The 25,452-nt window shown below is 40.0% G+C and overlaps 2 protein-coding genes across 2 annotated transcripts in view; one reads left to right on the top strand and one right to left on the bottom strand.

Moving 5' to 3' along the window:
* CHST11 (carbohydrate (chondroitin 4) sulfotransferase 11) overlaps positions 1-3,738 on the top strand; it is a 98,619-nt gene extending 94,881 nt beyond the window's left edge. The window contains exon 2 of the mRNA XM_009332960.1: positions 2,653-3,738. Coding sequence (XP_009331235.1) covers positions 2,653-3,501 — 849 coding nt within the window. The 3' untranslated portion in view covers positions 3,502-3,738. The remainder of the gene's footprint in view (positions 1-2,652) is intronic.
* A 16,846-nt stretch (positions 3,739-20,584) lies between these two features.
* The window catches only part of SLC41A2 (solute carrier family 41 (magnesium transporter), member 2), a 49,286-nt gene continuing 44,418 nt past the window's right edge, over positions 20,585-25,452 (bottom strand). The window contains exon 10 of the mRNA XM_009332961.1: positions 20,585-20,770. Coding sequence (XP_009331236.1) covers positions 20,585-20,770 — 186 coding nt within the window. The remainder of the gene's footprint in view (positions 20,771-25,452) is intronic.

Here is a 25,452-nt window from a genome sequence, read left to right on the forward strand (position 1 = left end):
AGGGTCTGAAGCAACCATTAGATTATCAAATCTGACCTTCTGTCTAATACAGGCTGTAGAATCTCATCCACTTAATTCTGTATTTATCCCAAGAACAGCATCAGAAAAGCAAATACTGTGCTTTAACATATTGTAATGTAGCAGTATATTCAGGCATGTCTTTATTTTTTTAACTCTAAAACCAGAGGCAAACAGCAGTACTGTGCTATATGATATTGATGAAAATCTGCAGGAGGAGAGATTTCAGCATTTTATCTGTTTGCAGAGGAAAATTTGTATGTCTGTGTGTTTGCATAGGGTTTTGTTTAGTTCTTTGACAATTATTCACTGGTAACTCTAACCAGTATAGAGCTGACCATTAGTTCTGTTTCTCTCTGAGGACAGCATGAATTGAAATAGGGATTTTATATTTTTTTAACCAAAAAAGTCATTTTCTTCAAAAATCTGTGTGGTCCTTGACAACTGCTTTCTAACATCTTATTTTGGAAACTCCCTGCCAGTCAGTTTTCCTAGGAAACATGAAGCACATTTCACATCTGGCTTCTCATCTCTCGGACTATAACACAAAACTGCCCTTGAACTGCACCTGGGAGGTATTCAGGGGGATACCACACACGCACGAAAGACAAGCCAAGCTGTCTTAAAGGAGCTGCACTGGGCTACTGCATGTTTTAACCATTAGCCAACATTTTGCTCAACAAAGGGGCTAAAGAGATGAGATGAGGAAAGTATCAAGGAATTCAGAGGAGAAGTGGTGGGTGGCACTGTACAAAATACAGAGGTCCCAGGCTTGGCATATAAATGCTGTCCTGAAGAAAAAATCCTCCTGCCCAAGTCTGAGGTGCACCAGCCCCTTGGTGTTGCCCATCTCACGAGAACATTCCTCTGCAACCCACCACAGCTCAGAGGGAGGGACAGTCTCTGCTGCTCACGTGTTGCAAAAGCTTTTGCTGCTCCTTGGGCGGATGAAACCTGGGCTCTTAGGTCTTGTCTGTAAGAATACAATTTCTACCTCCTTTCCCTCCAAAGCTCAGAAATCGTACAGTTGGCTTGGTCCCATCTTGGGGTTTGGTTTGGGTTTTGCCTCTAAAGTGCAGTTGGATCCTGTTCTTTGAGGGTTTTTTTAATATGAATCAGGGTTAACTACTGATATTGAAAACAGAGATTTGACCCATGACTGCAGGAACTGGAGGTTCCATATGAACCCCCAAGCTGGTGCAAAACCATTTGCCAAGGGTATTATACCGTCGAGGGGGAAGACCCCTATAACCAAAGGCTATACAGCCCCATAGCAGATGTATACGGTCTACATTGCCTCAACGGCTTCATTGCAGTGTCCTGTGATTCATGTTAACCTAACTAGAAGGTATCAGATAAACACTTTCGAAAGACTCAGCATTCAAGAAGGAATATCAGACCTCCTTGCCTATCAGATAGGAAGGTCAATACTTGCCTTAATACTTGGCTTTGAGGCTAAGCTAATTATTGTGCGTAAGGCTCTTTGAAATCCACGGGTAAGTGGGGTTAAGTAAATGTAAATAACATTACCAAAACCTTCCCCCTGTTGTTTTGATGCAATTTATTCAGAATATGTAAAAAGGCATTTGTAGCACTGAGGGTAGAGCTGCACAGTAAAACACCGTGCCATGCAGAGACACCTCAGATGACTCTGAGTAACCAAACACAGGAGCCCTGCATCAGCATGGTCCTTTGCTTGGGCTAATATTCCCTGTTTCCCAGAGGAGCTCATTATCTGCCTTAGCAGAAGCTCTCGCTGTTGTCGCTGGACACAATCTGGGCAGAGTTGGCAGGACTGTGGCCATCTCTGTGCAGCTGCCCTGTGGGCCTCACCAAGACAGATTACAGCCTCTCCAAAGCATCCAGTAGCGGTAATAGTAGAAAGTTAGGGGGCTATTAACAAAATAATAAAAGTCTATGGGGGAATATAGTGCTGTGTGTGTTAGAAGGCCACACACCTTTTTCCTTCTTTGTCAGTACGGCTTTAGCAGAGAGGCAAATTTATAGCTAATAGTCTCCCTGCTCCTCAAGAAATCACATCTGAGTGAATGTTCCCCTTGGGGAGTAGCAGGAATCTCCACGGGCTTCATTTCTTCTGCCAAGGTCACAGCCAAGAAACAAGCCGCGATTATTAATTCTCTAGCATAAAAGACATCAGCAACAAGAGCACATACTGTTTTCATTTTGACAAATTTTCCAACTCTGGTGTCTTCCTATGCCATCTCAGCAGCAAAAGGTCAGGCAGGGTCCAGCACTGCTGTAGCCGGGGATGGACTGCAAGGTAGAGGGAAGATCTGTTTTCCAGGATTATGAAAAGCAGTGACCGCTTATTCAGGACGAGTGTGCTGTAAATACACTTGCCACCGGGCTGTGTGAGCGCTTGTGCTCCTTTGTGTTGGCTTCAAAGCAAAGCCCTGGACACTTTCTTTGTGAACAGCATTTAAGCAGCACGTATCAAGAAGTTTGGAGACAAAAAGAGTTTATCTTCTAGCACAGGAACAATTTTACTCAGCGACATAATTAACTGTTCTGTGCAGGTAGTAATCTACTTTTCTGTGAATTTGTATAATAAGCAAAAAGGCAATAAGAGTTTCCCAGCTGCTTGACTTACTAGTGCCTGTGCTTTCTTTGCAGTTGTCCAACACAGCAATTCTTCATCAGATTAGACGAGACCAAGTGACAGACACATGCCGAGCAAACAGTGTATCTAGCAGGAAGCGCCGCGTGCTGACACCCAACGATCTCAAACACCTGGTTGTGGATGAAGACCATGAAATGATCTATTGCTATGTTCCCAAAGTGGCCTGCACAAACTGGAAGAGAGTCATGATGGTTTTGACGGGAAGAGGCAAGTACAGCGACCCGATGGAAATCCCAGCCAACGAAGCCCATGTGTCTTCAAACCTGAAGACCCTCAACCAGTACAGCATCCCAGAGATCAACCACCGCTTGAAAAACTACATGAAGTTCCTCTTTGTTCGTGAGCCTTTCGAGAGACTGGTGTCAGCCTACAGGAACAAGTTCACCCAGAAGTACAACACTTCCTTCCACAAGCGATACGGCACCAAAATCGTGAGGCGCCAGAGGAAAAACGCAACCCAGGAAGCTCTGCGTAAAGGCGATGACGTGAAATTTGAAGAGTTTGTGGCGTATCTCATCGACCCGCACACCCAAAGAGAAGAGCCCTTCAATGAGCACTGGCAGACTGTGTACTCCCTCTGCCACCCTTGCCACATCCACTACGACCTCATAGGAAAATACGAAACGCTTGAAGAGGATTCGAATTACATTCTCCAGCTGGCGGGAGTAGGCAACTACCTGAAGTTCCCCACCTATGCAAAGTCTACGAGAACTACTGATGAAATGACCACAGAGTTCTTCCAGAACATCAGCTCCGAGCACCAAACGCAGCTGTATGAAGTCTACAAACTTGATTTTTTAATGTTCAATTACTCAGTGCCAAGCTACCTGAAATTGGAATGAGGGATGGGTCGGGGGGAGAGAGGGGAGAGAAAGCCTGTTTTATTTAAGATTTTTATTTGTCATAATAAATATGGAGAATGGGTTATTTTGTAAATTAATATTTTCTTTTTTTGAATGATGCTGCGAGCAGCACAGTCAAAATTATTTAAATCATCTGTAAGAAAGGACAGCTCTCTTTGCAGGGTAACAGGATTGTGACGATCTAGCTGTAGAAATGAATAATACTGCTACACTGTTTAAAAAAAATGTTAATTGTGTTCTGGTGAATTTCATTGATCTTGCATTCCTCCAATTCTAATTAATGTTATTTATACTTATTTAAAATATGGTCTCTTGGTAGGTGTCACTTCAGCAGCAGAGATAAGATAACGTTTGGACGAAAGGAGTCTGGTTTTGTTCTTTCCTCAGTTGAGCTTGTCTCTGGGTAATAATATTCTTCCATTAGCCGTTGGTGCAGGTAAATACGGGAATGGTTCTTGATACCACACGCTTTGAGAAGAGTGGTGGAAATAATTTCTTCAGAAAGCGATATTGCACTTAAGCGTACTAAAAAAAATCTGTCTAGCCCTGAAAGGGAAAAGTAAAACAGATTTTGATAGATTCATGATATCTAAAACCCATGACTGAAAGAAATGTGAATGTATTCCTTGGGAAGAGAAACCATGAACTTTTTGTAAGTCTGGACTTAATGATTTTATCAAGAAATGACCAGTCCCGTTGTCTCTTATTTTAAAGCCTGCCAGCCCAAATGAATGCAGATTTGCAAATGGTCCATCAGAAAACATCAGCATTTTGAAAGTGACTGCAGAGATTTTTGAATGCCCAAAGCAATTGGCGTTGACTTAATTCATATTCAGGATGGGGGTGGGGGGAGCTCCATCCTCTGCAGGTCACGCCTCCCGAATTCATCTTAAGATGGGCAACCAAAATTGGCTCAAAAAGCACCAGTCACAATACGTTGCTGTAAAGGATGCGGGCATGTAATTTGAAAAGTCAGAAAGTCATCTTGGTGTTGATCTCTAAGCATGCAAGGCAATAAAAAAGGTCTCTCATCTTCCTACATGCTGGTTTCATGGCTTTTTCCTAGGGGGAAGGGGAAGTCGTCTTTTTTTAGTTGATGCCTAAATACCATTGACAGGGATGTTTCTGATTTCCAGTGGATTAGTATTTCATCTAAGTCAGCTCTAGTGTGAGGCCATGACCTTTGTGTTGAAGGTGAACATCTCAGTAGTGGTTGTTTTGTGTATAACAGCTGGTTGGGGTGGCAGTTTGTACCAGGCATAGCACACCGAGCGATTGTTTTGGGCAAGCAAGTAGTAACCTATTTGCGGCAAATAAATAATGAAAAAATGAGATTTCAGTGTGGCTCTATTAGCAAGCTCAGTGGGCAGAGGTACAGGCTTCTCCAAATCTTGCTTTAATTTGATGCTGGTGAGGTGTGTGGCCAAGCGGGCGGCAGGCACCTGCCTGGGGAATGGTCCCTTCAAGCTGTCCCGTCCTGGGGCGGCAGCGCCGGCAGCCAGCTGATGGGCAGAAGGAGGCAGAGGCTTAAGTGGAGGCACTTGTGGGAACTTAAAATCTGTTCTAAAGTTGAATGATTGTTAAAATGGGGATTTGAGTTGCCTGCATGTCAATGACATGAGCAAACCCAACCCTTTGAAAAATTAGTGAAGATTTAAATAAACTCAGCTGAAGGCAGAGCTGTTTTAACAGTATCAGAGCCAGATCCTGAAAATCGTATTGTACAGTAGCCGATAATACCCACTGAATTACATGGACACATACATGGTTAAAGAAAAATAAGTTCTGTCTTATTTTATAAAAATAAGTCGCTGAATAAATCTCAGCGAAGAACAAATTAACATAACAAACAGCAGCTGAAGTCCTTTCAAAATTGGATTTGTTCTTAGCCAGGATTCGGGTCATTAATTTTTTTTATCATACTCTACAAATAAATCTGTCATCCATTCTGGAAAAGCCACAATTTTGATAACCCAGGTCCTATTTGTAAGCCGGAGCGCTGACCCGGTGGCTAGCGAAGAGCTGTCTGTCTGCTCCTGACAGCTCTGAATTCCTGAGCGGTTGCTGATCGCTGGCTGGTGTTTTACTTGAAAGCAGTTTTTTCTCGTTTAGAGTATGCAGAGCTGTTGCAAGTGCCTATCACAGTGTGCCCTGGCTTTCTTTTGTTCGCAGATCAGCGATTGTATGTTTGTTAAAAAAAAAATAATCTGTCTGAGGGTAGATTTCCCCTCTCCCCCTCCAGTATTTCCCGCAAGCTATTTGTGTGCTTGTTTGGTCTTGTATCCAACAGTGCTCATGTTTTGGTCCAATTTTCTCTTCAGTTAACTGTTAATCCCGCCAACAGATTGTGATGTGAATTTTTTCATTTAAGAAAAAAGTTGCTTCAGAAAGTAAATATTTTAAAAATGGGATGTGCTTCCCCCTTTCTTTTTGTACTTTTCCCTGTCGTCACCACATTTTTATCTGTTCTGAAATACTGTCTTTAGTTTCACTGCTTTGGAGACACAAAACCCCAATTTGACAGCTGTGATAGAAAAGCTTCAGGAGAAAAAAATGTTCAGGAGATCTGAAGGGTGAGTGCTGCTCAAGCTGGGATTTTTAGCAGCAGCTTTGGGTTTGATTACCCAAATTCTGCCTCCCTGCAGAGGGCTGCCCTACAGGCAGATGCTCAGCACTGAGATGGCTTTTATGTGGTCTTAAGCCAGTACTTAAAAGTCACTTGCTTTTCAAAAACCTTGACCCCGACCTACTACAAACTGTCCATTTAGCGTGTTATGTCTGTTTTGGGGTGCTGTGGATGGGCTGTAGATCTGTCTTTAAAATGAACAACTGACATGCTGGATATGATTGTGTCCTGCGCGTTGAGCACGAAGCCCTCACCAGGTCGGAGGAGGACCACAAATGTTAAGGAATAGCTTTTTTTTTTGGTCTACTGCGTATGTTGTTTTGACTGAGCCAAAAAATAGCTCTGTTTACTCCCCCCACACAGGAGGATGTTCAGGGTCATTCCTCCTCATCTCAGCGAGCTGGCAGCCACCACCTGCAGTGCGGGGACAGCCGGGAAACCGGGTTGGTTTTACCCCATCTCTTCACTGTGTTTCCCAGCCAGAGGAAGGAAGGGGCTGGTCTGCTCCCGAGCCCTGCCCCCCTCCCTCCCTCCCGGGTTCATTTCTGCTGCGGCCACAGCTGATCCCGGGAGACCAACAGGCAAAACTGCAGCCACAGCAAAATTCAGAATGCAGATGTGCCCGTGGGGCTGCAAGGGCCACCCGGGGAGCTGCTGTTTTAGAAGGATGTGTATGAGTTGAGCAGCGGTGAGTGCAGAGAAGACCCAGCGGGGAAGATCCCGCTCCCCACCTCTGCCCCAGCCCCCTCAAAGCCGCTGGGCTCGAGGAGCAGTGATTCCCATCTCTGAGCAGCCGGTGCCTCCCCGTCATTTGGCAGGGCCAGCGCTGAGCCCAGCAGCGCCCACGGATCCTTACCCGGTGCAATACCCAGAGCTGGGGGCTCGTTCCCGCCCCGATGGCCCCAAGCACCTTAACCTGGAGCCCAGGCTGGATTTGGCCCGTCTGAACATGGTGGTGACTCCTGGGCAGTGGGAGGTCCCCCCAGACCTGACTTGGTCCATGCTTCAGCCTCTTCATAAACCATGTCCATTATCACAGAAACGTGCAAACTGCCTGAACCATGCGCTGCGTAAGACAAGTGAAATAAATAATCCGCAAGCAGAAGTGCTTTTAGAAGTAAGTTGACCCCAGGTGTTTTAGGGTTTCACTGTAGTCTGCTGCACTTTTCAGGTACAAAAAGGGACTGTCCTTACTATTACTCTTGTTACAGAGAGTGTTATTTTCTTACATGCATGCACAATACAATGTGTACGAATAATTTAACATCGATGTGGGGTTGGATTTTTTTTTTAACCTATTTGTATGCAGTAGAAGGCTTGTTGTAGAAAAGTATCTCCTCATACCTAAATATACTGTTAATAAAGAAAAAAGCTAAATTATACATTGCCAACACAAGTGTGAACTGCTCATGAATCTTTCCTTAAAAAAGCCGTTCAAGCCTGATTATTTTTCTAAGTAACTTCAATTAAATTGAAGAAAGAAAGTTCCTCTCTGTGTGCTTTATTTCTGGCTCATTCTTTCAGGGCTGAGGGTGGGATTTTTGTCTGCATAGTTTTACGTTCTCACAAGGGTTTTTGTGGCAGGACAAGCAGAAGATTCAAAATTATCTACTGCTATGGAGCAGGAAAGCTAAATTCATCTGACAAGATCCCTCTTGGTCCCTTCCTTCCCAAGTTCCCAGCCAGCAAGGATGAGGGCTGTCAATTTAAGACTGTCGCATGCCCGGAAACATCATCCCACCTCAAGCAAGGGTGTTTTAGAGTCAGTCAGATGAAATAAATGCCAGCTGTCTGATGAGCCATGTGCTTGCCCACCTTCATGTGAATTCACTACAATGGCTTTGAGTTAAACATTTCCAGCACTCCCCAAACCTGCGTGGTCTCGTCCATGGTTTTCACTGAGGCCAGAAAGCTGGGCTTTGAAGACAAACTTGGGTGAGGAAATCAGCACCGTAAATTACACTTAGGAAAAAGATACATTTAGAAAATAACTGCTCACCATCGTGACCGTGTTGTTGGAAGGGACCCTGGAGGTCAGCTGGGCCACCCTACTGCTGAAGGTCACCAAGTCCAGGTTGGCCGTGGTTTTGGCTAGCCAAGGCTTCAATACCTCTGGGGATGGAGGGCTCAGACCCTCTTTGGGCAACCTGTTCCAGTGCCGTACTACCCTCCCAGCAGAGATGTTTTTTTCTTAGTGGCCACTGTGAGACTCCTGGCCTTCAACGTGTGTCTATCATCTATCACTACTGGAGGAAGAGTTAGAATTCACTTTCTTTGTAAGTCCCCTTCACGTAGTTGTAGAGTGCTATTAGATTCCCAGTTAGCCCTGTTGTCACCAGGCTAAATAAGACCAGATCCCTCAAAGTGTCCTTTTCAGTTATATGCTTTAGATCACTGAACACCTTGGTAGCCCTCTCCAGCATCTCAACATCCTTCTTGAATTGGGGAACGCCCCAAAACTAGATGCCATACTCTGGGTGCAGCACTGCCAGTGGCAAACAGACCATTTAATCTACCAGCCCTGCTCCTCACAAGGCAAACGTTGTTCACAATGAGAGCAGAGACAAACAGAAAATAGGAAATCTGCTGAGAAGGTGTCATAGCATGTGGTGGGGCATTGGCTATCTTTAGAGCCCAAGCCCATTCCCACCTCAAACACCCCACCACCCTGCACTCACTCATTAAGAGGCAGAACTGCAGCACAGCTTCCTGAAATCACAGCCTGGCTGTACAGTATTAAGACAACAACCTTCACATTTCAAAACATCAGTGATTTGTTTCCTCTGCAATCTCAGTCAGAGAGGGAGATAATTAAGAAGGTCTTGAGAAGGACTTGATCTAAGTGAGCGATTAGCCTGGCTCCAGCCACTGTGCTCATCGCTCTGCCTCCCTCCGCAGCTTGGCCGGCCAAGGGTTACATAGGCTTCAAAGCAATGCAATCCTGTTCTGGCAGTACGTGGGTCTAAGCAAGCCACTACACCACCCCGAGAGAGCCCATCAGCTTCAGTAACATCTGCGTTCACAAAGATGAAGTGCGGTGTCACGCAGAAACGAAGGCCAGTAGAAATCCTCTGGCTGCATGGGGGCAGGTGGGTCAGGGCACGCCAGGGGACTGAGCCCAGGCAAGCGGGGAGCAGCAGCTGCAGAGCTCAGCCACGGAGGGGGTGAGCTGGGGGGCTTTAGAAAGTTCCATTTTTGGGATAGTGGGGTAAGAAGTGGCCTCTCCGCACAGCTCTTGGGTGCACAGCTTTTGGACGAATTTCTTCATTGCTTGTAAGATAGCGGAGAAGAGCCTGATACTGCCACAGGGACTGACAAAATTGGATTTGCTCCAGGGGAAGGAAGCATGAGGATTTGTCTTTTTGGCAAGCCTCAATTTTCCCATTAAATAATTAAAAATTTTACAAAATCGCTTCCCATTCATACCCAGCATACAGCTTCTGCCCCGTGGCTGCTCCCTGGTACAAACCACCGCTGCTGCTGTATGACAGGAGAGATGGTGGCAGCAGGACCACGGCACCCCTGGGCACTGGAGAGATGAGTGTGGGGCACTGGGGGATGCAACGAAGCGGCAGGATCCTACATGGCTGAGGTGTCCTCTCGCCTGGGCAAGTGACAAGATCGCGCGAATAAGCCCAGTGGAGATGGTACAAAGTTTGAAGAAAGCCTGTCCCTGTGGTCGTAACGCTCTCCATGTGGGCATGAGCTCTGCCAACACTTCCCAACCTTTCTTTGGACGAAAACACATTTCATTTAATTCTACCATAATTAACAAAAAAAACCCTAAATAAATATGGGGAACTGGAAAGAAAAGAAAAAAAATTAAACAAATGCAGCCAAGTGGAAACTAGAGCATATGCTTCCCGACCAGCAGTGCCGTGCTTTTCTTGCTAGCTGTGTTACACATCATCACGTACAAGACTCCTGATGCCACACAAAAATAGCTTGCTTTTCCAGTTGCACTTACTACTTTGCCAAAGGTTGAAAGTTTGGAAAAATTAGAGTCTGGTTTTATTCTTTGGTGTGCTAAAGGACAACATATCCAAAAGCTACCTCCCCAAATTGCAGCAAATCAGTTTTTAAAAAAATCTGTGTTAAAAGAAAAAAAAATCAACTTTATTTTCCCTATTGAAATGATGAACAGCAGACCTTTTCCCCCGTTACTTGAAATGTCAATCTACTGGAGTGCTCAAGCCTCCCAGCTGTGAGATTCAACTCACTGTCATTAAATGGCTTCTGTTGGCTAAGTCAGGGGCATTTAGGACTCAAAATAGTGACTTATTCATGGAGGAAAAATACAATTTTCATTCATTTGTGAGTTGTTAAAAATACCTTTTGCTAATATTTTAAAAAAAAGTTACTGACTTTGACATTGAAACCGTATTCCTCTGTTCCTACTTTTTGAGTAAATGCAGAACGGAGATAACATTTCTTTAGGAGTTTAGTAGTATACATCCTATCAGTATGTATACTATCCAACAAATGGACAGAGTATTTTGGAAAATGAGACGTAGTGTTTCAAGTTGAATTACATGGGTTTGAAAAAATCTCATTTCAGTTAGAGTTTTTAATTAAAAACCAAACAACAAGCAAAGCTGTTTTCCTCAGTAAGAGAAAAATCAATCCAAAAGTTTATGCCCTCGTTTCTATTTTTTTACTAATACATAAAGCTGTCAGGGTAACATACAGCTGAATAATAACGGTTAAGCCATTAGGCTTCGGCTTATTCTAAAAACTAGAATTATACTGTGGCAATTCATGACTTTTTAGCTAGCAAGAGGTATCCGTGCTGTCAGCAAGTATTTGCAGCCCTACATCAAGTCCAAACCTCCAACCCACAAGAAGCCCCAATTTCCTCTAAAAGCTTCTGCAGAGACAGGGTTTGAGCATTGCCTAGGCCTTTCTTAGGCTCAGTTTAGTCGGACTTATCTTAGCAGATAACTATTCTAGCTGAAACAGGTTTAGTTTTATGTCTAAAGTAGAGGTGTTGGGATTTTTTTTTTTTAAAGTGATTGTTTGCTCCATTAATGCAATCAATTACTGCATATTTTTTTTACCATTTTTTGAACCTGAAAGAGAAGGATGTAGGAAAAAAGTCAAATTGGAGCAAGCAGCCATGCGCTGGAGAGGCAAGTATTGTTTGCAGAGGCAGCCAAGTAAATTCTGAGACACCCATTCAAGAAAAACAAAATCATTTCCTTCCTGGAATTATAGCTATATGCGATTTATTAAGAAATTTGCCTTCAGTTATATGGAAAGACATAACAATTCAGCTATTTTGTGTTAATTTTACAATGTACTTTGCTATTTTACCATAAAAATGTTACTGCTGTGTGTGCAATATGATTTTATGTGCAATATGCATCGTTCCTACAGCAGATGCTTTCAAGCCTCCCTTTGTCACTTAGGAAAATGTCAAAAATTAAATCCACAATTATTTTTTTACGGAAAAAACCCTTGAAGTCAATGGTGCAAGGATTAGAAGGAGGAACAGCTGAGTGCAATTGGGGTGAGAAATTAAGTCTGTGTAACTATGGAAAAGGAATGCAAGATAGGAGGAAATTTAAGATGGAAAGTCTCAGTTTGGGGAGTCTCCTTATAGAATCATAGAATCATTTAGGTTGGAAAAGACCTTTAAGATCATTGAGTCCAAGATATTGAGAATTAAATTAGAGGAAAGCGTTTAAGAACACAGTGAGGTGAGTAATCTTGCTTTGCTTATTGTAGCATGTTTCAGGTTACCTGGCAAATCTTTGCCAGGGCTATTGGAAGCTGATTAAAAACTATGAATGACTCGCATATAAGGTTAATGAGTATTTCCACGCTGGGAAATGCAGCCGGAGGAGAGTACATAGGCTCCGTCCCACTTCCTAAGCAAGGCGTTACAGACTTAGTTTGCAGTGGCTGGATTTCAGTCTTCTTTTTCACAAGTGTATAGATGTCAGGTCAATACTTCTCAAGTAATTAACTGGTTTCAGGTTTCAGACATTTTGTGCTTGGTTTTGAATGGCAGAGGCTCCACCTAAAGCCCTCAGGAACCCTGTGTGCTCCACACCTTAAACCAGGATAAGGCTGCAATCAGCCTTTTGCTCAGGGGTGCTGTCATAGTCCCTGTGATGGGTGTTACTGTTAACTCCTCCTTTATTATCAAATTACCATGCAAAGTGAGCTTTTGAGGTGCGTAGATTTCCAGCTGGAGACAGAGGTGTTATCTTTCCCTCTAGCAGGACGTTTCAGTAGACGTATTCAACCAGGTGTGCTCCTGCTTCCAAGTAAAATAACAGGTTCACATTTTTCCTTTGATCAAATAAAGAGCCTCGGGATAATCAGCTGAAGAGATGATGGTGATAGCTAATGGTTTCCTTCTGCATCAGAAATCTTGCTGACGTGATCTGCATATACGTTGTGATAGACGTGAACTGAATGCTGCTGCATGCTGCATTGCTAAATGCTTCCCCCCTTTCCAGAGGCTGTCAGACAGTGGAGGAGCATCCTAAACCTGGACATCCTACCCACCCCCGTCACTCACAGTGGTTCATTTCTATCAAGTGACCATCAGTCTGCCATGCAGAGCAATTGTGACTCCCTGTATTTTTGGCCTGAACTTGAAAATGTTACACGAAGACAATTAAATTTGTTGTGGGTTGTTGACTAAGGATTCCAGGCCATATCTCCCATTTCACGAGAGGAATTAAATTGGTGTCAGGGCTACAACAAAGCTGGCTCTACGGCCATTGGCATCCCCACCCCGTAGTCGTGAGAGGCAAGCACACAGACCCCCTCCTAACTCCACAGGCAAACCAGACTAGTTACCGAGTTTGCCCAGCTGCACTTGACACCGCAGCCCTCCTACTCCTGATCCCGAGGGCTCATGTTGGAAAAGGGACTCCAGATTACCTAGGGGCTTTCAGAGGATGCCTGCGAACAGGAGACAGCCGCCCTCAGAGCATACAGAGGATGAACGGATCTCTCCTAGTCCACAGGGCTGTAACCAATGCCCTCCTAAAAACAGGAGAAATGGAAAAAAAAAATCTCCTTCTCTTATGTGTGGTAGGAGATTTCTATATACGTATGAACAGGACTAAATGGATTACAAGACTTGGTCCTTATCTAGCGGGACACTTGACCATGAACGTATGTGAGCGATACACACAACCATGACATGGTCGAGGTAGCAGGGTATCTGCAGGTATGCTGTGACTCTGAAAAAAATCAGATAACTAAAAATGAGCTTATGCTGAACACCTCAGTTCCATAATATGCCAGAAAACTGGGTGCAATGTTGTTAGAGTTGAATGAGAATCAACAATCAGAAAGGTGAACAGTTATTAGTTTTGTCTCATGAATGCATGTTGTGAGAGGCTTCCTATGGTAATAGGACATTTTTCTGCTTCTTGTAATGAGTGCTGAAAATGTTCAGGTTTGTTTCTCTTAGTGCCAGTCTGAAAGCTATCCATATTCCGGAGGTACATATGCATTAATCAGCGCTTAAGTGCGGCTTCTGTATCTATTAAACATTTATGTAATGCAATAATCTCAAGTCGGAAGGACTTTAAAATATTTACACATCTTAATAAATGTTTAAAATGTAATTTTTGTAGCGAACAGCAGAACTGAACTTCCTTTGAACTGATGGATATTTCTGCATCTTCCTGTGTCCCTAGTAAGGCATGAAAATACTGAGAACATGGATTGCAGAGGTATCTGCAAGTTCCCATCCCATATGAAGTCAACAAGGTAAAGGAGAACCTAAGCAGATGGTTGAGACACCTTGCATGGAGCAGAAGCCGGGGGGGTAGCTCAGTAAATACCTTTGGATGGGTTAGAGGAACTGTTGCGTGGACAGTTTTTCTTTCCCCATTTTCAGCCAAGTCTCACTATGTACCAGCAACACTGGGGGTGTCTCGGTGACGGCTCTTCCAGCTATCGAGCTGTCTGAGGTGAAGAACCCCGCCCAGCCAGTACTGCATATTCAGCACAGTGCCAATCCTGTATAATGCCATATTCTGTTTAATGCCAAGACCATATAGTCAGCCTTTGCTCAAAGCAAGGGATTTAGTTCTCTCTAAGGGGCAAGCATAGTCATAGCTCATGTCAGTCTCATGCACAAAGCACATAACCAGGCATGGTGTCTAACAGAGCCGGGTTTCATGCTCTTTGGCAAGGTAACCTTACAGTGCTCTAAAAAAGTCTTTAAAAAAATGAATGGGCTTTCTAATGTGGGAATAGAGCAAAGGCCAGCTGGAAATGAAACCTAGGAATGAGCATGTCTTTTTGTATCTGAATTCGCAGCATTTTAGATCTTTCATTTTGCACAAATGACATGCAGGTTTTGTAAGGGTTTTTTTTCAAAGGGTTAATGTCTTCTGTTACAGAGAGGGACCGCAGTTTCCATGCATATGTGATAAGACTTACACTACCGTAGTACTTAGTGGCCTTAATGGATTGGCTCTAAAAAAGCAGCAATGGCAATCTCAAAGTATTGAGATGCACTGAATGAAACAGAGAGGAGCGATCAGCCATCCTTCATGTATTAGGTACATACAGAGCTTGCCTACATCTCCAAATCATCTACGCTTTTGTCCACAAATTCAGATGATCTTGGTACCTGAGCTGATCTCAGTTACCTAACGTGGTCAAGCTTAACGAGCTAAATTCTGTTTTGGAAATGCTCCAAACTCCAGAGATACTCTTCTATTTTAAGTGAAAGCTACCATTCATCTCCCTAGAACTGGAATTAATCAGACGTCTAAATTTTCCTATGTAATGAGTAAAAATTGGTTCAGTCTTCAAAACAATTGAGATTAAGCATGTTCTAATGTTACTCCAGAATCTTGGATGCTATAAGAGAATAAAATAATCGGTTGTGTCAGCACAGGGAAAACCACCTGCTTCAAAAACAAACAGGAAAAAAAGGGCTTTGGAAGATCTAAATGGAAGTAGTGGATGATTGCTTCCCAAGTATAAAACAAGTATTATTGTTCTTAATTTTTGGAAAAGCATTTAGAATGTCAATTTTATTAAAATGCTGTTCTACTGTAGACAGGACATGGCAACAACTTCATTAATCAAAACCAGGAGATGACAGAAAAAATTAGTAAACACACAAAATCCTTTTTAGATCCTGTTAATAGTAAAACTTAGAATGTAAATCTGAGAACTTAGAGATATTAAATCTCGAGGAACTGTTCAGAAGTCAATTATTCCCAAAGATGTCTACCATATAATTCATTCAGGACCCTATTTCACTTGCAAAAAGCAGATTTAAAATTATTCAAGGAAAGCACTTCCTTGACCTCTCAAGACTTTTAGCAATTCTTGAAGAGAAAACAATCTTCCAAAAGAGCAAGTTGAAGAATGCGAAGTAAAGGAAGAAGCAAATTTCAAGTATAGTTTGAACTGAGAAATAAAAGCATGAATAAAGCATATGATTAACTATCCTGCATATTAAATAAACAACTAGCAGGACTTGAAATCAAATTAAATTTTTAGCTGCAGAGAAAGTAAAGCCCATCTAGCCCTGCCAATGCTGAATGACTAAGGGGTACACTGCTGCTCTTGGGTACCCATCCAGAATATGGCAATCATCGTGTGTATTTACTGAACGTGTTGGTTCTTAGCTTTAATCGTGAATTAAATTCATAACATGTTTTGTTAATACTAGACTCCCTAGAGTATCCATGCACAGCATGCATGATTTTCATTGACTTTAACAGAAAGACTTTCCTTTATGGCTATCAGAATGAGGCTTTAATGACAAAACACGCCTCTTTAGTAGTTCTTCCTCCCCACCCTTATATACAGAAAGCTGAATTTTTAACTTTGAGTATGTATGGGAAAATGATAATCCAAAAGATAACTGAACAACAGACTGACTTGATTAGGAATGGATTGGAGAACACAATTAAAACCATGTAAACCTAGAAAACAGAAAACCTAGCCAAAAAGAAAAGAAAAATCCTACTAAGAGACTTCACATTGCTTCCCATACCTTCGGTACTGTTTTCGAACATCGTCTTTCTCTTTAAAGTGGGTTATAATTCAATTACCATATTCTATTGCCATTTTCTGCACCTCTAAAGAGACTATCTCCTTTGCAATAGCAATTTCACCATTATAATAATAATAAGGAATTTCAAACACTTCATTTCACAGACTGCTTGTACTACTGTTTCCTGATGTGTGTATTCTGGGTTATTCTTGGGTTTAAGAAAGCTTTTCGTGATGCTCAGAACTGAAGTGAAATAGCAAATCCATTAAAACGATGACAGGTCTTATTTTGAGTCCTGATTCTGTGAACTATTCTGCATTTATAAAGCCTTAATCCTCATGCTGTTTTAATCTAAGAAAAGTCAAATTTAGTTGGCAAATTGTAAAAAGAAGTGAAATTAATTTGCTGCTCACCAGTTTCTCCTCAGCATTCTAAAAGCCCCAATGAAATTAATATGTTAAACACAGTAGTGGAAGAGGATATTGCAAATTTAAACATCACAGATTAAGGCAAGATGTACAGTGATGCTATAAAACTCAAAATATTGATCTAAATACGTTAAAAGAAGAATACTCCCCTATATCAAACAGCATAATAAAGCTGTGGAACTATCCTGGCTATATAATCACTCTAAAAATAAGCTGGAGTCATTCAGTAACTCACTAGATCAAAGATCATTTCAAAGCATTACACAGAAGAAGAAAATAAAACACCTATGGTATGAAATGCTTCTGACCCCAAATTTTAAAGCTGCATTTAGTTGTAGTTTAACAAATGAAATTGTCCCCTTTCGTGCATGCTCACAGAACAATTGAGATGGTCACAAAATCCTTCAGAATGGCAAATGATACACATTTCAAATAACTTGCCCCTACTTCTATTTACCCTAGAGATATTTCTGAAGTAGAGAAAAAAAGAGCAGGCAGTAAGTATGGCCAAGCAAGAGCGCTCCAGCAGTTACTCAGCATCAGGTAACAGATAGTAACTCATAAAGGCAAAGCAACTGGAGCTTCTGGCTGGTCAGAATGAATCATCAGCAGAATGAAAATGGTACAAGAAGTTGCAGGAGGAGCTTTAAGATGACCTGCAGCTTAAATGAGGGTGAATGAGCCGATATGAGCAAGAGTCAAACAAAAAAATGCTACGTGCTGACACAAAAGCAAATAGATGTGATCAGCCATAGCCCTAATTAGGCTAGAAATTATAAGGGGAGGTATGAAAGAATCTTCTAGCAGGTGGAGGGGAGGAAAACACTTAATGAGTTTTAATATGAAGAGCGATCATTTTATCTGCAAGATTATAAAATATGGCTGCTTTGATAACAAGAGAGAATAATATCTCAGGATGTCCCTTTCAGTTGTATGCTTTGACCAGTACAAAAAGCACACAGTTTGTCTCTAATAGAATTTTTGGTAACATTTCTTAGAGACACATACATGAAGTAATTGACTATTACTGGGATATGTTTAAAAAATCAAGTTGGTGGAATACTGTGGAGAGGTTGACTTGACTAGAGTTAAAATTGGTTTAGGGAGTACAGCTTTCGAGCAGATGATAGATTCTCTGGTGTCCAAGAACACTTTCGTGCCTTCCCCCATATTATCCTCATGTAGTGGAATAAAATTGCCCCCGAAACTTGGTGGTAAGAGCGTTTTACCTTCATAATAATAGGTAGCAGAGTTAGCAAACCCTTTAAGGTTTTAAAATGCCCCTTCCACATAGGAATCAAACCCCTTTCCACATCATAGGTATTTACTCCTTGCTCTTCCAGATGTCAAGGTTTTCTCTGCTTTATCAATGTCATACTTCTTTCCCCACTCAAACTCCTCTTTAACCACATCTTACCGAGAGCATTCATTTTTTTCTCACTTCCACCATTCCCCGAAGTACCTCTTTTTCCACCTCTTCCCCAACTCCTTTCAACACGAGTTACATTTTTCTTCCCTTCCTGAAAAACAAGTCTGGCTGTGCCTTTTTATTCTTTTCTCCAAATAACTTCCTTCTGTTTGCTCCTGCCTCTCATAATGAATGCTGTGGGAAAGTTTGCACCTCTTTCTTTCCCACAATATGGATTTTGCTCTCTCAACCATGCAATGAACTTTCCTCCTCTTGATGTACCAAATTTACCCATTACACTTTTCCATCACTTATTGTTTCCATGCCCAGATTATTCCAGTCTGTCAACGTATTTCCCCTTTTCAAATTTCACTGAATTTGTCCCATTTAACATTTCTTCCCCAATTCCGCAATCTAAACACTCACCCATTTGTCAGCAGACTGTACCAACAGTGGTTGTATATTTACTGGGAAAATATTTAACACACTAAGGATACTGCCATGGCTAAACACTACAACGCCCTCACGCATCAGATAAGCACAGATCACAAGTATCTCAAGAAATTTTAATTTTTAAGAATCTTGCAATTTGTTTAAAAACAACCTTAAAATCCAGTAACTCTAATGAGAAAAGTGCTTGAAATGGCAGCTTAGTTGATTCAGATGGCAGTTCTATCAGAATAAAAAAAAATGCATCTACATCCGTACAAAAAATAAATAACCATTATTGAAAAAAAATTAAAAAATGAGTTACATCTAGTCCATTTTAAACAATTTAATAGGAGTATTTCCCGCAATGCTACATACAAGAAACTATTTTAAATAACATTAATACAAACTAAGAAAAGTCAGAGAACCTGAAGCTAGAAAGATTTCATCTTTCTCTCACATAATAAAAGACATAATACATATGATTCATTCAAACAACTGTATTATCATAACTGTAAGAAAAAGTTTAAATAAAAGGGTTTAAATGAGGGAGCTAAAAGTCAGGCATCTAAATCCATGTGTAGGCACTGAATAGCTGGTTTTCAGAATTGCAAACACTTTCCACTTCCACAGAGTTTAAGGTGACCAACACCTATAGAATTCCCATTAACACTTATCCACATAATTAATTTAATTCATCTGAGTAGGTCCATCAAATTAAAAGGGAGGATTTATATGCATAAATCACATGACTAATGTTTACAGGATTACAACATATGCTGATATATGGATTTAGTTGTCTAATTTAAGTCTCAAAATTTAAAACTTTCAATCACAACATTTAAAATATGAGTTGATTATTTAATTATGCATCTAGGATGTATGCTACAGTCTTTAAAAACATATTCCGTGAGGAACTCCCACTACATTTTAAAACAGAGCAATTAGTACATTTTTTCAAAGTGGCAACCAGAGTCCTCGTGATCAATGTATATTTGAAATATTGAGGTATACAAATAAGAGAAATCATTCAGAAGCAGTCATTTTCCTTATTGACCATATTATTTCCACAGTTTGAAAGCAGAAATCCTGTCAGCAGAGATTTCTGCTTAGAAATGGATGACATAGATAGCTCTGAAATTTTAGAAGTTTATGTAACTTCCTAAGTGCCTAAAAAGGAAACATAATCTTTCATACCCCAAGTTTTAGTCAGGGATCAGTATTTACATTTGAATCAACACCTCTAAATACTTCATTAAAACCAGGATACTGCCCGTCACACCACCATTAATATCAGTTAGTTAAACATGTCTTCAGTTGCTAAATGAAAATGCACTTTCCAACACAAGGAGTTTTAATCATTCATCCATTATTATTGATCAGGTCAGTGTCACATTATTTGTCTTTACTATGCTCTTGTTCTAATAAATCACAACAGCAAAATAACTAGGTTGCTCTTTTTAGCACAAAGAAAAAGGGCTCAGTCCTGCAGACAATTTTCAAGTGTCTAATTTTATAAATGCTGATGGTCATATTAGTATACATGAAATAAAACTTGTGACAAAATGTTGAGACAATCAGGGTTCCAATCACCATAACAGTTATTATTGATAGCAAGTCTGCAATGGTCAAAGAGCTACAGCACTGAAATTGCAAGATAAGAACATGTCATCAACTAACCAGGTAATATCTATGAAACTGAATTCATCTGAGGTCTACTAACCACTTCTGCGGTAAGATGAAAATACATACCCACTTGGTTCCCGGGAGGGAAGGACAAAGCAAGCCACTGATTGGGTCTTACCCTCTTCTTCGTCACCACTGAATGAGCAATTAGAGATTGTTCTGGTTCGCAATACAGGTAAGGAACTGTTCTTTTAAAAGACTAGATCTTTTAAAAATTTAAAACTTGATAAAGGATTGATCTGCCCTTTATTGTGTCTACTCAGATGTTTTCAACTAGCAGCAATCCACCTGTTTTCAGAGTAAAGGTCTCAAGTATCCTCCCAGTTCCATACTATTTTTTAAAAAACAAACCAAACTAAAATCATTAAGGCTGTTTTATATCTGTGTCGACTTGATTTACTTATACCAAATGGAACAACCACTTTGAGGACCTTCAAGAGGAATGATCGGTCTTGTCAATATTCCAGGAAAAGTCATTGCATCCATTGGAATAACTAGTCTCCGACATCGCCATCTCTGTCACCTATGAGCCACAGAAAATGAAAACCTATAGCTAATAAGGCAGTTCCAAGCAGATCTCCCAGTGCAGTAAGATAAGGGATAGAAAAACTGTCAGGATCTTTTCCTTTTTTCCAGAAGTGGTGTACCATCCAGTCAGCAATCCATAACAGAGTAAACACCTACGGAACATCAAACAACCAAAATCTGTATTACTATCACTTAAGTTACATTGAAAGGAAGTCAACAGTCAACATTACTGTCTCCTTAGTACTTAGCACTATTGTATACAACTGCTTTTGAAAAATATAAACAATTACTATGAATTAATTTCAGACTAAAACTCCCCACAACTAGAGACAGGGACACTTAGCCAACTTCACTCAGTCAATCACATGCACAGGTAGAAGGAACACATTGAATCATTGATAGCATTCTTCACCCAGTCTATGCTTGAGGACTTCTGAAAATGGCAACAAAAAGCAAAAACTCCAACCAAACGTGCGACTGCACTTCTCACACAAGACATCGTTCTGTACAGTGAGAGCATGAATGGGGCTTCGAGATCATTCAGAACCAACTGATGTTGCCCCAGATGAAAACACTCAACACAGGTGTGACTCTTGTTTCCACAGATCTAGAACTGAGCTGAAATCAGAGGTGATATAAAGAATTCCAGGTCAGATTAAGAACAGTTTTGTCTGGATTGTATGAACTGCATAAAATGGCCTAGAAGCTACTTTTATGCATGAAATACCAACTTCAGCCCTTCTATAATAAGGCACACCTGCAATATGTATTATGAAATTGTCACTCCAGGCTGAATTTGTCCCAAAGTAAAGGATTTCATTCCCAACTATGACTGTCTGAATATTCGAGAGGTTTGATCTTAATACCAAAGTTATGCATAATCATTAATCCAGTTTTAGAAAAGAATTCTTTTAATGTTGCACAGCTGTATGATAAGAGGTTCTGGTTCAGTGGAATCATGTGGTGTGGCATGGCACGAGATCAATGGAGAAAGGACCACTACTGAGCTTCCACTTCTTCTTGTCTCTTCTAAGGAGCTGCTTAAGATGAAATAAACACTGTAGTTTATGTATTTTTAGTTAATCAGATCTTTAGGAAGGGTAAACTTAAGACAGTTACTACCATAATTCATTTTTAAAAAGTCTACTATGTACATTTAAAGGAATATGCAGTATCAAAAGTCGTAAAAGGTATAAAATTCACATTTTATTTAGTAAATGATCAGTTACTGGTATCAAAAGCATCTTTATAAATGTATGCACTCATTTACTGAAATACTGATAAGATGGTTGCAAGACACGTCTCCACAATACAAAATGCAGTAAAATAAATGTCATAAAAAATTGTGTTGAAAAAAATTTCTCAATTAATCTTTGCAAAATATTATGTTAAATTATACTTTGCAAAAGTATATGTTAAAATACAAGCTGGAATTTCTAATTAAAAAAAAGGGAGGAGTATTTGCTTAATGAAAAATGCATGGCTTATTTATATAAACATATCTTCTGAAAAGGGAACTGTGTAGTCTAACCTAATTATGCAAGTCCTAGGTGTGCTGACTGGAATCCAAACAAATATATTTAAAACAGATGTTTTCTTTGGAAGACTATCAGATTCTTTGAGTCAGCTCCTTCTTCTAACAGAAACAAAAAGAGGCCTGTTTATAAAAGATACTGTACATTAACATCTCCTACAGGATGTACACAGAAGACTCTGTAGCGCCCCACATCAACAATAGTTATGTATGTTCTATCAGAAGATGACAGCATTCATTCAAGAATAATTTACAATGCATTTATATGACACAACCAATTAGACATAGCATATACAGTTCAATTTAAATGACAGTATGCACTTTTGGCTTTTAAAAATCATGCCATGAAAACCTTTAATTTGTCTGTATACTTTCCACCCTAAAATAACTGAGTTAGACTATTGTGAAAAATGGGTAGTTTGGAAATTAAGTTTTGTGAACCTTCTCATATTAACTTACGGGTGCATAACACAGAACACAAACTGTAACAAACTTGGCTTCTCTAAGTAATAGGAAAAAAGTTATAGCATATGATATTAACGGATGCTTATGAAAGTATATGATGGCAGTTAGGACATACTGCTTGCGGAATGAGACTGCAGTTCCCCAGCCTGTATTCTGGTGAAGGAATAATGCTGTCGTCATGCATTTGCATGGACAGAAACTCACTGACATTTAAGAATTACACAGATCAGTCTTTGGAAATGGTTACTTATTTGGCCACAGTAGTTGGTGTTGCAAGATCACTGTGACTTAAATCTTTAATGAGATTTTACTTCTTATCAGTGTTAAAAGGGGGCGACCAAAGTCATTGATCAACTGGTTTTTTTTGAAAAAAATAAGCAAAAGCCCTACTATGAGTTTCCTGATTTTTGAAAGTAAGACAGTCCTTGAATTTAAAGTGATAAGAAAAGTCACTCACAAAGATCTGTCAGAGGTAAAAAGAAGAGAAAAATCATACAAAAGACATCGCAGGACTAGTTACTTTAAGTGGCACAACACTTCACATTTTCTGGGATTTATCAGTGACCTATACTTATTTCAGCAAAATCACGCAGATGGCATAGCAGCACAAATACCGTGTACTTCTACTCTGCACTCATGGTATGAAGAAGAAAGCCTTCATACTTCAAACTGAAAACCAGCTGGTTTTGAGGGAAAAAATAAAGGGATCAACATTACAGAAAAGCCTAATAAGATAGTACAGAAATGATCTGTTCAGCATGAAATGCTGTAGAAAAGTGATAAGAAAAGCTTGTAAATATATGCAGAACTGTTCAAGATGTGAGCTGGTATTTTAAATTATTCAGTACACAGAGTACATCTTTGCAAAAAAGAGATGAGTAGTAGTAGAATTATGAAACAGCTCTTCCAGACTGAAGAATTAAATAACCCTGAGGTTTAAGAAAGGTAAAAAATAACTAAATATCTATATACATAAAAAGATCTATCTAAGAAAAGGGAGACACTCTACAGTCACTGATCAAGAAAAAAAAGCCCAGAGCAAGGATTGCAAAAATACAGGCAACGTTCCAAATCTTTTGATATTTTAAAAGGAAGATCATGCTAAGTTATTACTCTTCTGGAAAAAAATTACAATCAAAGTTGAGGAAAATGAAACTAAAGACATCATCAGTTTTAGACTAACAAAACATGAAATAAGTATCCCAATAATGACTGATTTTTCTATTTATAAATATGTATTTGTAAAAAGACTTATCAGTCACATTGTCAAAAAGGTCCTCAGAAGACAGAAGAAGCAGAATATAGCAATAAGAATGAGAGGGAGGGAGGGAGGGAGGGAGGAAAAGAGCAAGAGCAAAGTCTTTATCAAACCCTAATGATGAAGAATCTGAAAATAAGAGTATAAGTACACATACTCTTTTGTACAACAAAGGACAGAAATAGAGAGTAATTCTCGACATTGAACTTTGATTCAAATTATGAATATCAGATTGAAACTGAAATTGAATATGAATGCTTAAATAAGAGTGAGCCTCGCTATTTAAAGCTCAAATCTGATGATTGCAAGACTAAAAAATGGGAACATTATACACTACAGAGCAGTTTTTTCCTTTGTTATTGGGCACAAAATTTACTTTCATTCTTTGCAGATCTTTAGGTTCGAATAACAAATTTAGCTAAAGAAAAGTTATTTTTGGTCTTTTGCATGTAGTAAGGAGCCCTAAAAGCTATCTGCATTTTCTCATGTAATTAATTTCTCACGACTTCTGAAATGGGAAAAGAATGAAACTCTATTGTTTAAAAGAAAAATACGTAACTCCATCCAAACATTCTTAATACTGTCTAAGCTTCCTATAGCCTAACTGATACGTTGCAGGATGCTATAATATTTTTATTGTTTCTTTCATCTGGGATGACCATATTTCATCAGTGAATGCATGTCAAATTCACAGTGATAAAAAGTATAACATTCAAATGCGTAATATTTGTAAAGCGGATTTGAATCTTTCAAGTTTGTATTAGTTTATACATTAGTTGCTGCGATTAGTGAATCCCAACACCAAACTGGAAAGAGAAAGTTTAGGTTATATATTTGCATATGTTTTTTCACACAGCCATTATCAAAATTCTACTATAAGTTTGGTATGTAGAACCGAGACCTTTTACCAGTTTATTTAGCATGCCTTAGATGGACAGGATATCCTGCATGTTACTAGTACTGCCGATTCCCCTTAAATAATTTCCATGTGAAGGTGCATTACAAAATACTTTCATTCTGTTACTTTAGACAGGAAATACAGATGCAAATAAACTGTGGTAACCTCTTTTCAAATGTATTTTAATTCTGCTTTACTCTCAAACTTACATTGACTCAAAATTCACCTGTAATGTAACCATGACAAGATCTGGTAATTACTGCATAAGAACTCTTATAAATCCCTGAAATTCAAAGGTAAGTTTATTTTTTCTAGTTATGAGTGAAAAACCCCAATTGAGGATCTCTAAAAACTACTGTGTCCTGATTCTGACATCATTCTCACCAGATTTATGGTTTAGGTCTTATAGCGGTTTTAACCCTTCGTTAAGTTAATTTTTAAATTACATATTACATTTGTCAGATTTTAAATGGCTTTTGATGTCTTCATGTGCAATTCAGTAGTAACTGTAAAGCACTCATAATAGATGTACACTGAACTTACTTGCTGAATTTCCATTCTCTTCAGTCAGAATTCTGTAGTCAGTGAACTCTCAGAGTAGGGCCTACATACATTTTTCAAAATAAATTTTTCTCCACTGTCTTCTCAGGTAGCATATCTGGTGTGTATCATGTCCAGG

The sequence above is a fragment of the Pygoscelis adeliae genome, unplaced genomic scaffold, assembly GCF_000699105.1.
Source record: "Pygoscelis adeliae isolate BGI_AS28 unplaced genomic scaffold, ASM69910v1 Scaffold38, whole genome shotgun sequence".
NCBI lineage: Eukaryota > Metazoa > Chordata > Aves > Sphenisciformes > Spheniscidae > Pygoscelis > Pygoscelis adeliae.